Source organism: Cydia fagiglandana, chromosome 15 (genome assembly GCF_963556715.1).
Source record: "Cydia fagiglandana chromosome 15, ilCydFagi1.1, whole genome shotgun sequence".
NCBI lineage: Eukaryota > Metazoa > Arthropoda > Insecta > Lepidoptera > Tortricidae > Cydia > Cydia fagiglandana.
This window is the reverse complement of record NC_085946.1, coordinates 8,969,005-8,985,720: the sequence shown is the minus strand read 5'-3', so window position 1 is coordinate 8,985,720 and position 16,716 is coordinate 8,969,005. Positions and strand designations below refer to the sequence as shown.

At 39.1% G+C, this 16,716-nt stretch overlaps 1 protein-coding gene across 4 annotated transcripts; it reads right to left on the bottom strand.

Moving 5' to 3' along the window:
* Positions 1–1,918: 1,918 nt before the first annotated feature.
* LOC134671292 (Golgi resident protein GCP60) lies at positions 1,919–16,073 on the bottom strand. Of its 4 annotated transcripts, none has more exons than XM_063529101.1 (11): positions 15,847–16,073; positions 15,265–15,478; positions 15,109–15,177; positions 14,849–14,953; positions 13,969–14,238; positions 6,266–6,307; positions 5,625–5,698; positions 5,096–5,284; positions 4,700–4,810; positions 3,770–3,891; positions 1,919–2,819 (listed from the first exon to the last, which is right to left on the bottom strand). In XM_063529101.1, the coding sequence occupies exons 1-11, from the start codon at positions 15,989–15,991 to the stop codon at positions 2,703–2,705; spliced, it is 1,458 nt and encodes a 485-aa protein (XP_063385171.1). In that variant the 5' UTR covers positions 15,992–16,073; the 3' UTR covers positions 1,919–2,702. The 4 variants fall into 4 exon arrangements, with proteins under 4 accessions (XP_063385171.1, XP_063385172.1, XP_063385173.1 ...); XM_063529102.1 differs by having other exon boundaries at positions 5,096–5,266; XM_063529103.1 differs by lacking the exon at positions 6,266–6,307 and having other exon boundaries at positions 1,920–2,819.
* Between the last annotated feature and the right edge of the window lie 643 nt (positions 16,074–16,716).

The following is a 16,716-nucleotide window of genomic DNA, read 5'->3' as shown; positions in this document are numbered from 1 at the left end:
AGTATAAGTACTGTGGACGGTTTTACCTGTGGACACTGTCGGTATTTAAAGAACTACCTACTAACGATCGTGAACTTAAAAAAAGCGGCCAAGTGCGAGTCGGACTCGCCCATGAAGGGTTCCGTACCAGCAAGTAACATATTAAAATTGCGGTTTACGATTTATGACGTATTAAAAAAAAACTACTTACCAGATCTCGTTAATACCAATTTTCGGTGGAAGTTTACATGGCAATGTAGGTACATCATATATTTTTTTAGATTTATCATTCTTTTATTTTAGAAGTTACAGGGGGGGGGGACACATTTTACCATTTTGCAAGTGTCTCTCGCGCAAACTATTCAGTTTAGGAAAAAATGATATTAAAAACCTCAATATCATTTTTGAATACCTATCCATAGACACCCCCACACGTATGGGTTTGATGAAAAAAAAATTTTTGAGTTTCAGTTCTAAGGATAAGGAAACCCCCAAAGTTTATTGTTTTTTTTCTATTTTTGAGTGAAAATCTTAATGCGGTTCACAGAATACATCTACTTACCAAATTTCAAGAGTATAGTTCTTATAGTTTCGGAAAAAAGTGGCTGTGACATACACGGACAGACAGACAGACAGACGGACAGACAGACGGACAGACATGACGAATCTATAAGGATTCCGTTTTTTGCCATTTGGCTACGGAACCCTAAAAATGCATTTTTTTATATTACTTACAGTTACTAACCATATTTGTAAATGTACGGAGATTTTTTTGGCTCTGAAAAAAAAATGTCAATAACTTGTAATTGTACCTGTGTAATAAAAGTGTTATTTTATTAATAACTAAATTTTTATCCTCGTAATATAAATGTTTTTTTTTTTTTGTGAATTCGGTAAATGATATTCATATTCATTTATTCATAAAATTACAAACTTTACATGTCAAAAGGGTTATTCATTAATTAGGTCCATTTCAATTAAATTACAATTCATTAAAATAAAATAAAACAATATAAAAATAATCAATACAATTCAAATATTAAATAAGTAACATATTAAACTCATACTAAACTCTAAAGCTTTGCGTACTAAACGATGATTCCGAGGTCTTTGTAGACCCTGGAGACATTATCAAGTCCAAAATATTAGCTGAAAAGTTGTACCAAGAATATTGTCGATAGGTACGAACCCTGCCTATCTAATATCATACAAAAATATCAATTTTAACATTTATTTTATATCTCTGGTTCCTATTTAGCTAACATGATAAAACTAGTTTGCAATAATAGAAATAAATAAGAATGTTATGAATTAAAAAGAAATAAATAAGTTTTTGACATTGTCAATAGTTTATGATTTATGAACAAAATAAGGCCAAAATCTAGAAAATGTCCACATGTAAAGCACTTGCCCCTACACTTAAGTAGTCGGAATTTTACCAAAAATATCATGCGATTTTTTTGTAGGGTCTATGGAGCCCTTTCCATACCCATATAGACCTGCGCTCTAAAACTCCTATGACAGTCAATTAAAAGCTAAAATTATTTTAAGAAATTGTACAAATGATTCTGAATGTTTAAATTTAAGACTCCATAAGTTAACAATTTAAAAAATTGCTGTTTATTCTGTATCACTAATAATTTGAGTTGTCAGCTGATATAAATACAGCAAGGAGTTCTATTTCACTAAGGACCTATAGGTACTGTGTTTCGGCCAAGGTTAATTTACTCGAGCAATTTTGACGTTCATCAAACGATAATTCTACGAAATGTAAATCTGCGTATCGATCAACTGACTACTCTGCGTACTTATACCTAATGAAATTCTGCCAAAGCAAGCGATAAAAAAATCGGCGTAATTCTACTCGGGGAATCAATAGGGTACCTTATTAGGGTTGTGGGCATGCCCACCGTGCCCACAACGGTGGATCCGCGCCTGCGTGTGCTGCCAATATCTATGAAATTATGAGGCATAAATAACACTTTGCACTGCGTGTGCTGTCAAAATCGTTGCAGACTTTTCTTGCTCTAACTCTATTCACAAATGTGTCGTTATCAGTCAAAAGGTACAAGTCGCTACCTGCATACACGGTGTAACATAATGAAGCCGAATAATTTTAACCACGCATTTCTGAGGTCAAAAGAAGTAAAAAATGTAATATGAGTTTAGGTCAATTTCGCCAAAAAAAAAATTTTTTTTGGTTTGTTTTTTCATTTTTTTGAATGTATTTGTACATAAAAAATAAATGTTATTGGTAAACTTGTCACTTAAAATTGATTTTTACATTTTTTTTTCGTAAAACCAACTTTTTGCAAAGTGTTACTTGTCACTTTTTGACATCTATCAATAAGGATATTTAGACTACGTCCCATAGCAGCAACATCACCATCAAAAAGGCCTTTTACACTATGTAACAATAAAAAGTAGTTTTTTTTTAAATTAATAATATCTCTGAAACTAGGCGAATTTCAAAAAAGTTTATAGAACATTTTTGTCTCTAAATATGATCAGGAATATGCTGTTAAAATTATTCGGTTTACTCATGTTACACCGTGTATAGGCATCGAGAATTATTGCGAAGCAAAAAATTATACCTTTTGCTAGAAATCATCACAAATACTGCCAGTATGAGTAAGTCTCATAACTTGATTAAATATAAACAATATTTTATAAACGATATCCTTTTTATAATTTGTCATGGTTCTATTAAAATTATTTGTATTTTACTGCGTGTAATATACTTTGTAGTAAAGGGTTTTTGATCGCCATAAGCTGTATGTGTTGTCGAATTTTAGTAGATAAACTCCTTCGCCGGGGTACGTATGCGAACCGGCGTATACCTGAAATAGTGAGTGAAGTCTAGTAATTTTGTAACATTTATACTTATGAAAGTTATGAACAATTTATACAATATTCTCAATTTATCCCAAAAACACTTAGCATAAATTAGTACATTTACAATTAGTACACAAACTATCGCAACTAACCCTTGTTTTTGGTAAAATAGATTTTTCTAGTTTTCTAAATACCTGGGTTTAAGGTACAGGTGAAAAGATTAGTCATAAATAAATAAATAAATAAAATTACAGGACATTCTTACACAGATTGACTAAGTCCCACAGTAAGCTCAAGAAGGCTTGTGTTGTGGGTACTCAGACAACGATAAATATAATATACAAATACTTAAATACATAGAAAACACCCATGACTCAGGAACAAATATCTGTATCATCATACAAATAAATGCCCTTACTGGGATTCGAACCCAGGACCATCGGCTTCGCAGGCAGGGTCACTACCCACTAGGCCAGACCGGTCGTCAAGTCATACTAATCAAAGATTACCCAAATTATTTATTTATTTGTCTTTAGACAAAATAAATTAGTTTTTTGTCAAAGAAAGGTGCAACGACGAGCGACTAGCGAGTGTTAATTGGTGGAGGCAGTTTCTTGGGTTTGGTGTATTTTTTGATCGATGACAAAAATGAGCTTATGTCACATTCAGAGTTGAATTTTGGGGTAAATGCAGTTTTTTCCCGTCTTCATGTTGCCATCAAAACTGTCAGGGTCACAGCTGCTAATAAAAAAGGTTAAATTGTAAACCGACCTCAGTATGACAGTCCCTGCGGAATATAGGCAAATTGTAAACCGACCTCAGTATGACAGTCCCTGCGGAATATGGGCAAATTGTAAACCGACCTCAGTATGACAGTCCCTGCGGAATATGGGCAAATTGTAAACCGACCTCAGTATGACAGTCCCTGCGGAATATGGGCAAATTGTAAACCAACCTCAGTATGACAGTCCCTGCGGAATATGGGCACGACGATGCTGACCGGCGGCCTTTGGTGCTGCAGCGCGCGCCGCTCCGGGCCCATTTCCGGGTCCAGGCCTCCTTCCGTCACCGTGTATTCTGGATTCAAAATAGTTAATTTTACAACAAGAGTATATAACAAACTATTTTATCCCTGACAATTTATCGAATGACGAATTGTACGAGTATGAAATGGGAAAACGGTTTTAATAAGAAGCAATTTTGGTCAATTACTTACGTTAATTTATTAGCGCAATTTTTTTAATGCGCAGCTTTGTTCATATTTTTAGTTTGTTTTAAATTATTAGTTTTGTATGAAAAAATTATATATTTTACTTGCACGAAGCTCATTGTATTAATTTTATCAACTTTACGCAAACTATCTGTATTATCAACTAAATAAAACAAAAATATTAACCTAGTACAGTCGTGTCTAAAAATATCAATACGGACTAAGTGCCAAAAATATGTATACACGACCTTCTTGCTGCACAGCTTTTTTAGGGTTCCGTACCCAAAGAGTAAAACGGGACCCTATTACTAAGACTTCGCTGTCCGTCCGTCCGTCCGACCGTCCGATCGTCCGTCCGTCCGTCCGTCCGTCTGTCACCAGGCTGTATCTCACGAACCGTGATAGCTAGACAGTTGAAATTTTCACAGATGATGTATTTCTGTTGCCGCTATAACAACAAATACTAAAAACAGAATAAAATAAAGATTTAAATGGGGCTCCCATACAACAAACGTGATTTTTGACCAAAGTTAAGCAACGTCGGGAGGGGTCAGTACTTGGATGGGTGACCGTTTTTTATTTTGCTTTTTTTTTTTTTTGCAATATGGTACGGAACCCTTCGTGTGCGAGTCCGACTCGCACTTGCCCGGTTTTTTTTTCTAAAATATTCCTTACCTTCATCGCCGTAACCATCGTCGTCGGCGTCATCTTCGTCGTCGCTCTCCGAGACGTGGACGGTGACTTCGCTTGTGGGCGATTTACTCCACTCGAAGTATAAACCGAAACCTGGAACCACAAAATTATAATTATGTAACGCGACTTTTGTACGATTGTCATCTTTTTTGTTTCACATGGTTTAACATAGTTTTAATTCGTTTTAATACAAAAGGTAATCACAGTCCATATCCCGGTCGATATAAGTCTAACCGTTAATCATTCAAAACTGTTATGTTACGTGTTGTTTTCTCCTTTTATTTTGCCTCGAATAAGCGGTCTCTATTCTATCTTGGCTAGGTCTCTAGATTGATATTTAATGAAGCTAAGCCGTAAAGTATAAAAATAATTAGTTACCTATATCATAGTTGTCGGTGGCGAACTCCCAGCAGAGGCACTTGGCGCGCTGGTGCGTGGGCACGCGCACGGTGACGGTCTCGCCGTGCCCGACCGTGAGCCGCCCGCCGCCTGCGCGGGCCGACTCTTTGAACACGCTAATCTCGCCCCGCGTCCACATGTTCGCTTCTTCTACGGGCGGGAATATGTCTGTGGGCAACACTATTACTCAATTCTGCTAGTATAAATACAGCACTATTGCGTGGTAAAATGGTACATTAGGATAAAGTGCGGAAAGTAGGAAATTCGCAACGAGTGGCGATAAATTGAAACACGACCCAAGGATTTATAAAATCGACACCAGTTGCGAATTAGGTACCTTTGAATTGTACAACGTTTTAAAGTACATATGGCCTAATTTAATAAATTAATAATTAAGTAATTTTCAACATATGCACGTATTGTGCCAATCGCACTAGGGCGGTAAATTAGCACTATATGTACTGCAAAATAATATATAGTATAATGATAAATATTATAACAGCCTCACCATCGTCATCTGATTCTTCATCAGCTTTCGTTTCTTCTTTGTGCGCCAAAATATCTGTTGCCTCGTCCTCAGGTCTGTAAGCAAATAAATGATACGTAATATTTGATATATATGTATATATTTAAATTGTGATTTGAGAGATCTATTTGTAAAGTGCATTTAGATATGATAAAGGCCCTGCGCGCCGCTCTCACGATGCACATCGTACTATGAAGGCTCAGTATCATTGGTCGATAACTCGGTCGATATTACGATGTACAGCGGTGACTCCCCGCGGGCAGAACAACGACTAGCAAAGCTTATAGTGGCAAGCGTTAGAGAAAACTCCCGCACCCCGCATGCGGGCCCTCTTAGCAAATGACGGTGCCCTATGCACGCGAGTAGTCAGCGGCGCACGGCGCATTCGCCTTCTCAAGTGGTGACATAACATCTGGTAGTTAGTTGTGTTACAGATGAATATGAGAGGAAAATATAATAATAAATAAGCAATAAATTGCTATCAGTAATAACATGCATGCTAACATGCCACTTTAAAAATTATTAAGATCACATGTATGACGAATTAATTCTATAGAATGATTATAACAGAGTATAATAACAAACATGTACAAAACTGACCACTACAATGACAGCTAACATACCGAATTTGAGAGGGTTCAGTTTCTGATGCTACAGATGTATTCCTGAAAAATCATATTGGAATCAGTCTAATCATTTTACCTTAGGGCACGCATTTTGTTCTCGCACCAGGCCCCATAGACAACATGCCAATCGCTAACGCTGCATAGCGAACGAAACGCAACTGTCACTTTCACACTAATACGGAAGAGTGATAGAGAGACACAAAGGGATTCGATGGCGAAGCGCAAACGATCGTCATCTTGACTACGCTGGCAGGGACCTCGCAAATAGCGACAAGTTAACACTGTAGGTTTACACCAGAGCTGAATGAGTAAAATAAGTATTAACTGTACATCTTATCCATTGCAAAAATCTGCTTAATTGTATACCTAATTAAGCAGATTATTGTGATGACAATGGCAACAGCTCAGGCAGTGACAATGACTCAGTTTTGGTGGATTATATTTGGGATCATCCATTAATTACGTCACACGAATTTCTAGGTTTTTTGACCCCTCCCCCCCTCCTTGTCACACTTGGTCACCTGGTGTGACGTCACATTTTAGGCAATTTTGTTTTCAACGAAATCGGTAATGCTAACTCGGCATTCTTTTTTTAATAAAAAAATATTTTTGGTAAAAGAAATATTAGTAATTTTAAAACACAAAACCAATTAGGAACGAAAATTATCTACTTCCAAAACCTCATTATTTAAATGTACAGTGAATAAAAAATATATATATATGTTCAACTTTCGTTTGAATATCGATTTAAGGTGACATCTCTATTAGCCTTTAACTTCCGGTAGGGTTAGTTACATACAACACTAGCCGTTTCCGGCAGCTATTAACCTTTTTATCGGCCAACTAGAAGTACGTTGCTCCGAATTAAAATTGTGAAAGAATTATTGTAAAGCCAACTTTCGGTCAGATTCTTTGCTTTTGGACTAATTTAGAGAAGTGCCAATTACATTGTGCGCGTGGATGAGTGGCAGGCCTTGCAGAGAGGTATTCCAGGTTAAGGTAACGGTAAGCCGAGCTCGCACGTCCCACACCTTGGAATCCTCAGGGAGCGAGCCTGAACCTGCGCGAACCTTCACCATCATCAACGTAAAGGTATGTGATTGTGCACTGTTCTAAGTTGTTATTTCTCGTGAATTCGATATACTTAAATATTTAATAGCAAAAGAGAGTTTTCGTCTTAATGTAAAAATCATACAGTCCACTTCAAATTATTTTCGATTCATTTCGCGTTTAAATATTGTTCCTTCGGCCGGATTAATTGAAAAGTTACCTATTTTTACATTAAAATATCATAATTGTCGTGTCGTAATATTTTCGTAATAAACTTGTGGGTAAACTTTTATTTTCTCAGTTCGGTTAATGGCTGACAGGAAGTGTGGTTTTAGTAGTAGAAATTAGTAGATTTTAGTTGGCAACATTGTAACAGATCATTCCGCTCATTCCATTCGGTCATATCGTAGTCTATGTTTCGTGCTGTGGCAACAATTCGGTTAACTGTCACTGTCACTTGTGTCAACTGTCAACATTCGCGACAATAATATTGTTTTTGCTTTTCGTAGTTTTCGTTCGTTGTTTTTCGATAAAAACAGTGGTTATTGCGTGAAAAATGGTTTCGGAAAGTGATACAAATGATAGAGATGTTGACATGAACATGGTCGAGCGGGGTTACGCGGTCATGCGGTTAGAACTGCTCCATGATTCTGTGAATTTGGAAGGTTATGTTGAAGGAGATTTAACTCCTATAATTAAAGATTTTCATCGCGCTCAAAAGGCAATTATGCTTAAAACGAAAGACATGGATGCGGAGTTTTCGGTTACTGTCGATTTCGAACAAAAGGTAAAGTCAGTTTTAACTAGGTTACGGAAACTGGTTCCTGCCATAAAATCATGTAATGAAAGTGATCAGAAACTATTCAAAAGTGAAAACAATTCGGCCAAGTTACCTAAAATTGTTATAAAACCGTTTGATGGTCAATTACATAACTGGTTGTCGTTTAAAGAATTGTTTGATTCATTAATTCATAAACGAAACATTTCGAATATTGAAAAGCTGCATTACCTTTTGACATCGTGTCAAGGTAAGGCATTCGATTTAATTAAGAACTACCCAATTTCGGATGAAAGTTACACTGACGCTTACAATGCGCTGAATGATTTTTATGACAGGAAACGACAAATAGCTTTCGGTTACTATGAGAAAATGTTACATTGTGATCAGGTCAAATCAAAATCTGCAGTTGAATTAGAAAAAGTAAATCGTATATTTAAAGAAACGTTGCAAGTATTAGACAGATTTGGTTTACCAGACAAAAACTTTATGCTCTTTCATTTATTATGGGGAAAATTAGATAAGTCAACACGGGAGGCGTTTTTACTTGAGTTTAACTCAAACGAGATCCCTCGATTTGAAATTTTGCAAGAATTTGTCGATAAACAGATCCGTGCCTTAGAGGTGGCGGACGCTAGGGCATTGCCAAGTGGTAATAAAAGTAAAAATAAATCCTCACTTCTTGTGCCCTCAGCACCTGTTTTAACTTGTCCGGTGTGTGCGGTTGCTGGCCATGAGCTGGAAAAATGTCCCAGGTTTTTAGAATTAAAGCCAAATGACAGATTTTCCAAGGTGAAAGAGAATAAACTTTGTATTGTGTGCCTAAAGCCATCCCATAGTATGAAGCATTGTAAGTCAACTGCTCGCTGTGATAAATGTAGTAATCGTCACAACACGTTACTTCACTTTGAAAAAGTTGATGAAGGTGGTCAAGGGTCAAAGTCCACTTCGCCGTTGACAACATTATCGGTGTATACTAATGACACTCCAGTAGTTTTCTCTACTGCCGTTGCTCGCATGAGGGATTGCACGGGACAGTTGGTGCCTGTTCGGATTCTTTTTGATTGTGCTTCGGCATGTAACTTTATAACCAAGCGCTGTGCAGACCGCCTTGGGTTATCGATAGGTAAGTGTAACCGATCTGTCAATGGAATTGAAAGCATATCAACAGCCCCACGTGGGTCTGTTGTGTGTGAATTATTCCCTTCAAAAGGAAATAATAAGTTTTCGTTCGAAGCCTTCGTGCTATCAAATATTTGTTCCGATATGCCATATGATCACCTGGATACCTTGGCATGGACTCATCTAAAGGATCTGGACCTAGCTGATCCTCAATATTACCAACCAGGACCCATTGATATTTTGATCAATGTGGGTCTGATGGTCTCATCCCTTCTACCTGGATTAGTGAAGGGTGAGGAGGGTCAACCGGCTGGGGTCAACTCTGTCTTTGGTTGGCTAGTGATGGGCGACTGTGGTATTGATATGGAGCATTCTCGTTGTCGTTCTCGCAATAATCCTTCTGAAATAAGCAAGGATTGTTATCTCGTTTCGTCGCTCTCTATTAGGGAGAATAGGGACCAGTCTTGGGACATAAAAAATGTCGTAAGTCCTAATACTGTATCACCTAAAAATAATTTATCGTGTCGATTTGATGACAGCTCTTTGAAAAATTCCAAGGAGTGTCTTCTGGTTTCGTCGGTGTCTTTGGACAACAGTATCAAGAAGTTTTGGGAAATAGAAAATGTCGTTCGCCCAAACTCTGTTACTTTGGCAAAAGATGACTTGTCGTGTGAAAACCTTATGGGTGCGAAATATTGTCGGAGTCCTGAAGGAAGAATGGTGGTCCCATTAACTTTCGATAGCCTTCAGGATCGCCCCCGGTTTTCTAATTCTCGGGAAATCGCACTTAAGCGACTTCTACATTTGGAAAAGAAGTTTAATATTAACTCTGATTTTCGGACAGCGTATGTCAACTTTATGAATGACTATTTGGATAGTGGTCATATGGAGGAGGTCAGGGCCCCTTCGTCGTGTGAAGGCCCCTTTTATTACATACCCCACCACGGAATTTTACGCCCCGATTCGGTTTCTACCCCGTTGAGGACGGTGTACGACGGAAGTGCCAAGGATAGCCGCGGAAAGTCCCTGAATGACACTCTTTTGCCAGGCCCAAAGTTGCAAAAGAATATTTTCGATTTATTAATTCGGTTTCGATGGCACGTTGTCGTTTTCACTGGGGACATTAAACAGATGTACCGCCAGTTTCTGGTCGATAAACAAGATTGCGATTATCAACGCATACTTTGGCGGCCATCTCCCTCGGAGCCTGTTAAGGACTTTCGCTTGCTTACAGTCACTTACGGCGTGTCATGCGCACCCTACCAAGCACTGTGGTGTATTTCGAAGCTGGCGCAGGAGTTTAACGATACCGCTCCTCTGGGTGCTGCAGTTCTCAACAGGGATACTTATGTCGATGACATCGTGTCAGGCGCAGATTCGGTAAAAAATGCGATACTCATTCGTGACGAGCTAGTAAAAATCTTGTCTTCTGCTCGTTTGCATTTAAGGAAATGGACGTCCAACGATCAGGGTTTCCTTGCAGATTTGTCGGATTCCGATTTATACTCGGAACATTTTCGAAATTTCGAGGACGTTCATGACGTATCCCTAAAGATTCTAGGGTTGCTGTGGCAACCTAAATCTGACACATTTTCGTTTAAAACTTCTAACGTAGAGTGTCGTTGCACTAAACGGTCGATTCTTTCAGAGATCGCTCGGATCTTTGATCCTTTAGGATTCCTTTCGCCAGTGGTCTTCCTTGCGAAATATTTTATGCAGCTCTTGTGGTCTTCTGGGCTCCACTGGGATGAGGATGTTCCAGCACCTATCGCTGAGGAGTGGCTCAAATTAAAATCTCAGTTGTCGTGTTTGAGTTCACTCTCCATACCTCGTCGAATGGTTTTATCCCATGACATTCAAATTCATGGCTTTTGTGACGCCTCGGAGCGAGGATATTGCGCAATAGTTTTTTGTCGCATGGTTACTGATGACGAAGAAATTATTGTTCGTTTCTGTTGTGCAAAAAGTAAAGTCTCCCCCCTCCGTCGGCTGTCCATTCCTCGATTGGAGCTGTTGGCGGCAGTGTTGTTGGCGGATCTCGTAGCGTCCGTTCGTCATGCGTTGAAGGACTTCCATTATGATGCTAAAACATATGCCTGGTCAGACTCAACTGTGGTCTTGACATGGATTCGATCATGTCCATCTCGTTGGAAAACATTCGTTGCTAACAGGACTGCAGCGATTCAAGAGCAAATTGCTCCTGATTGTTGGCACCATGTCTCCACTGGTGATAACCCAGCGGATCACGGATCCCGTGGATTACTTCCCGCTGATTTAGTGCAGTGTAAGTCATGGTGGGCGGGACCTGCATGGTTGTCGCGTCCTGAAAAGGATTGGCCAAGGCACCTCACCCAAAGTGACGGATCCGCATTCGAAGAGGAAAAGGTTTTGACACTGTTTAGTGCCATAAATTCAGATTTTGTCGATCAACTTTTGTTGAAATATTCATCATTTCGTCGTATCGTTAATATATTAGCATACTGTTTTCGTTATCTTCATAATTTGAAGAATCCCGCAGCGAGAACCTCGACACAGACCTTGTCGACGTGTGAAACCAATTCGGTGATACGATTTCTCGTAAGGCATGTCCAGGAGCATGTCTTTTCGACTGAAATTCGTCTCATCAAAAAGGGTTCAACTAACTCACTTCACAAGCCTCTTCGGAAATTGAACCCGTTCATTGACGAAGAGGGTTTGTTGAGGGTGGGCGGACGGTTAACCCATAACCACACGCTCGACTATGAAAGGAAACACCCCATGTTGTTGCCTCGTGAACATCGGCTCACGGCGTTGGTGATCGAGGAATATCACCGCAGGTTTTCCCATCCAGGTTTACAAACCCTGCACAACCTCATTGCTCAGGATTTCTGGATTCTTTCGCCCAAGCGCGCAATTCATTCTGTTGTCTCGTCATGCCTCAGATGCTTTCGGGTGCGCCCGCAAATGGCCCCACCGCCTCTCATGGGAGACCTACCGTCATTTCGTATAAGCCAGTTGAAACCCTTTTCGTCTACCGCAGTAGATTATGCTGGACCTTTCACTATTTCGTTAGGTAGGGCAAGAGGCAGCAAATCGTACAAGGCATATATTTGTGTTTTCGTGTGTACTGCCACTAAGGCAGTTCATTTTGAACTCGTCTCTGAGCTCACATCAGAGGCCTACTTGGCAGCTCTGCGCCGGTTTATCTCGCGACGCGGTCGCTGCTCAAGAATTATATCGGACCAAGGCAGAAATTTTGTAGGTGCCTGCAACCTGCTTAAGGATTTAATGGCTGAAGCTTCCCAAAGGGAACAAATAGAATTTGTGTTCAACCCGCCTGGTAGTCCACATTTTTCTGGCTTAGCCGAAGCTGGAGTAAAATCGGTGAAAACTCATCTGTCGCGTGTAATAGGCTTACAACGTCTGACATATGAGGAATTTTACACGGTATTGACTCAACTTGAATCTATGCTGAACTCGAGGCCTCTGTCTCCAGTCAGTTCGGACCCTAATGACCTATCGGTGTTGACCCCTGGTCACTTCCTCACATTGGAGCCCCTCACGATATTGCCAGAAAGCAATCTGACTGATGTTAAAATAGGTCCGCTCCAAAGGTGGAAATTACTCCAAAAAATCCATCAGGATTTTTGGCGTAAGTGGCACTTAGAATACTTACACACCTTACAACAACGCCATAAATGGTTTAATAAACAACCTGACGTAAAAGTCGGGGATCTTGTCGTCATTGCTAACGAGCAATGTAGTCCACTCAATTGGGCCTTAGGCCGCATCGTACAACTGCATCCCGGTAACGACGGGATTTGTCGTGTCGCCACCATCCGCACAGCCACTGGACAGTATAAACGCCCAGTCGTGAAGCTGTGCCCTTTACCAATTTTGAACTAATCACCTAAACTAGTATCACCACTTAGCATAGTATGTTAGTTTTAAGTATTTTGTCGGATTCTAATGTTATTTACAGCGTAAATATTGCATATTTAGGTGAGCGGAATGTTCAACTTTCGTTTGAATATCGATTTAAGGTGACATCTCTATTAGCCTTTAACTTCCGGTAGGGTTAGTTACATACAACACTAGCCGTTTCCGGCAGCTATTAACCTTTTTATCGGCCAACTAGAAGTACGTTGCTCCGAATTAAAATTGTGAAAGAATTATTGTAAAGCCAACTTTCGGTCAGATTCTTTGCTTTTGGACTAATTTAGAGAAGTGCCAATTACATTGTGCGCGTGGATGAGTGGCAGGCCTTGCAGAGAGGTATTCCAGGTTAAGGTAACGGTAAGCCGAGCTCGCACGTCCCACACCTTGGAATCCTCAGGGAGCGAGCCTGAACCTGCGCGAACCTTCACCATCATCAACGTAAAGGTATGTGATTGTGCACTGTTCTAAGTTGTTATTTCTCGTGAATTCGATATACTTAAATATTTAATAGCAAAAGAGAGTTTTCGTCTTAATGTAAAAATCATACAGTCCACTTCAAATTATTTTCGATTCATTTCGCGTTTAAATAATATAAATTTTCGGTTACTGATGAATAGTGATGAAACTGATGAAGTTAAAATGACGTCACAATGTTTGTGACTCCCCCCTCCCCCATGTCACATTTTCTTGACCCCCTCCCACCCCCTAAACGTGTGACGTAATTAATGGATGATCCCTTTTTATTGAACAAATTATGTATTTTTAGTGAAATACCCCATTGTAAAATTTCCTATTAAATTAAGGAATGGAAAAAGAAATTAAAAACACTTACATATTATCCAAATCTGATGTGTCCCAATCACCGCTGTCCTCATGTTTCTCATTGTTCCCATTATCCTTGTCCAAGCTGTCCGAGGTCTTTATATTCGAGTTGGCGAGCCTCTGGTCCACTGCCAGCTGTTGGATGTATTGCTGGTAGTGCTGGTCTTGCAGCTGCCTGATGAGGATGGCTTGCTGGTCGAAGTTACCGGGGAACTGCTGTTGTGCGTATTGTAAAAACTGGTCGTAGGTTTGGGCATTGAGAGCATCTTTGATTTTCTGACTGTAACAATATTTAGTATTATATTAAATTTTTCATAGTGATTTTATGACAAGAATAATAATTATAATTTGAAACCATAAAAGTTACCATAGTGCTATCTCGATTAACAGAAGGGATGGAGTAAAAACCGGGCAAGTGCGAGTCGGACTCGCGCACGAAGGGTTCCGTACCACAATGCAAAAAAAAAAAACAAAAAAAAGCAAACAAAAAATGGTCACCCATCCAAGTACTGACCACTCCCGACGTTGCTTAACTTTGCTCAAAAATCACGTTTGTTGTATGGGAGCCCCATTTAAATCTTTATTTTATTCTGTTTTTAGTATTTGTTGTTATAGCGGCAACAGAAATACATCATCTGTGAAAATTTCAACTGTCTAGCTATCACGGTTCGTGAGATACAGCCTGGTGACAGACGGACGGACGGACGGACGGACGGACAGCGAAGTCTTAGTAATAGGGTCCCGTTTTACCCTTTGGGTACGGAACCCTAAAAATAGAGTGGGGGTGTTTAGTTTATTAGTGATAACTCTACACAACTGTAATCCAAAAAAAACATAATGTAAGTGTTTGTGACATAACCAATTCCTTGAGGATTTATTTTCATACTTACACTTGCTGCTCTTCAGTTAATTTGGTACTTTGTTGTTTTTGTTTCTCTTCTATTATTCTGTTTTGGAGATCTGTGGTTGCTTTTTCCTCTTTCTGTTTCTTTTCCCTTCAAATCATATAACAAATATAAATATATACAAGTATTTAAATATATAAATATGTCTTATTGATTATTTATTCACAGGCCATTTTAATTAAAGCTTGTAAACTCTATTAACATGTTGCAGAGCAGATAGCAGAAAATATAAATTAGATACTTACTCCTGTTGTTTCTTAGCCTCAAAGTCCTTTTGTAAAGCTTCCACATACGGTTTAAATAAAGGACATAATCTGTAAACACAAAAAATTTATTCACAACAAACATGAATTAATCATCTTAAAAGGAATATCCGTAAACTGATAGAGTACTATGACTACCTTTCTAGAGTGTGTAAGAAGCCTGCCATAGCTTGTACTTGAGTAATGTTGCCAAGTGCATGCCATGCTGCCCGCCGGTCCCGCCCGATCACATCCAGAACTCCTAGGGGTGGAGCAGAATTCAGGTCCAAAGTGCCATGTGCCGCTTGCTGGGTGTATGCTACAAGCTTTAACCTGTCTTCATAGCTTAGGTGTAGAGCTTTTCCTTCTTTATCTAAAAAAAATATTGTAATATATACAAACGATCATGCAATTTGTTGACGAGGATAAAAATTAGATGAAATTAATAGCAGATTTAGTTGGTCAATATTACTTTCAGCACAAAAAGATACTAAAATGAATCATCGTAGAAAATAATCAAAAGAACGTCCCTGTAAATGTATAGTTGTATACGCATAAACGGATAAGCATATACATGCACTTTTATCTTTGCAATTAATTGGCAATGAACGATACGAAACGAGTACATCAGAGTGATGTTTGTTAAGTTATTCGAATTCTGCGAACATGAACCACAGAAATATCAATTTCATATTTTTGTAATAGTATGAGGACTATGCAGAAAATAACATTATTTTATACCTTTGTAAAAGGCGAGCCCTTGTTTATACATGTCTTTTAAAGGTATGCCCCATTTCCGCTCTTCACTCTCCATTATTCCTTCGTCAGTCTCTAAGGGCACCTTTTCTGTGCTGACTCTAGGGCTACTTTCGGTTTTATTGGCCATTTTTGCTCAAGAAAACTTATTTAATTTCGATTCTCAGATTTCGCGAATCGTCTGACAGCTCACGGAGCCCCAAACAGTGACGTGCGTGACGTGCTAGACAGTGTTACAAGCATGAAATGCTTAGAAAAGAAATATTTGCAGTTATTGTATCCGATATAAACCTATTTTTCCAAAAAAATTACAAAACAATAATAATTGGGACTTATAATACATTGTAAATGAGTAATTTTCTGTATGATATTTTTTAAAAAACCTTTTTTTGATATTTTTTTCTCTGTCACTTTTATTACGCCTTCATTGGAGTAAAAGAGAAAGATCCCCGCAATTTGCGAATTTCGGTTTTCGCGGTAGCCCCTCTGTTTGCAGCGACACTATTATATCTAAAGCCAAGCGCGCACCACGATTTTTTGTCGCGCGATAATTTAGTCGCAGAAATGTAACGTATGGGTTTATATGGCGGTGCGCGCATATGCGAAAAAAAATCCCAGCGATTTTAAAATTGTGATTTGTTACATTTTTCCGCGACAGCGCGCGACGCGATTGTCGCAAAGTGAATTGCAGCATACGAAGCTGTATGGCCCCGCGCGCACTGCGATAATAAAATCGCAGCCGGGACCTCAGTCGGCATTTCGCTCTCCAAGCGTCAACATATCGGAACCTGCTTCTCCAATGGAGTTACAAGATGAGACGCTAGATGTTGACCGTTTAATTATAGAAATAGAAGG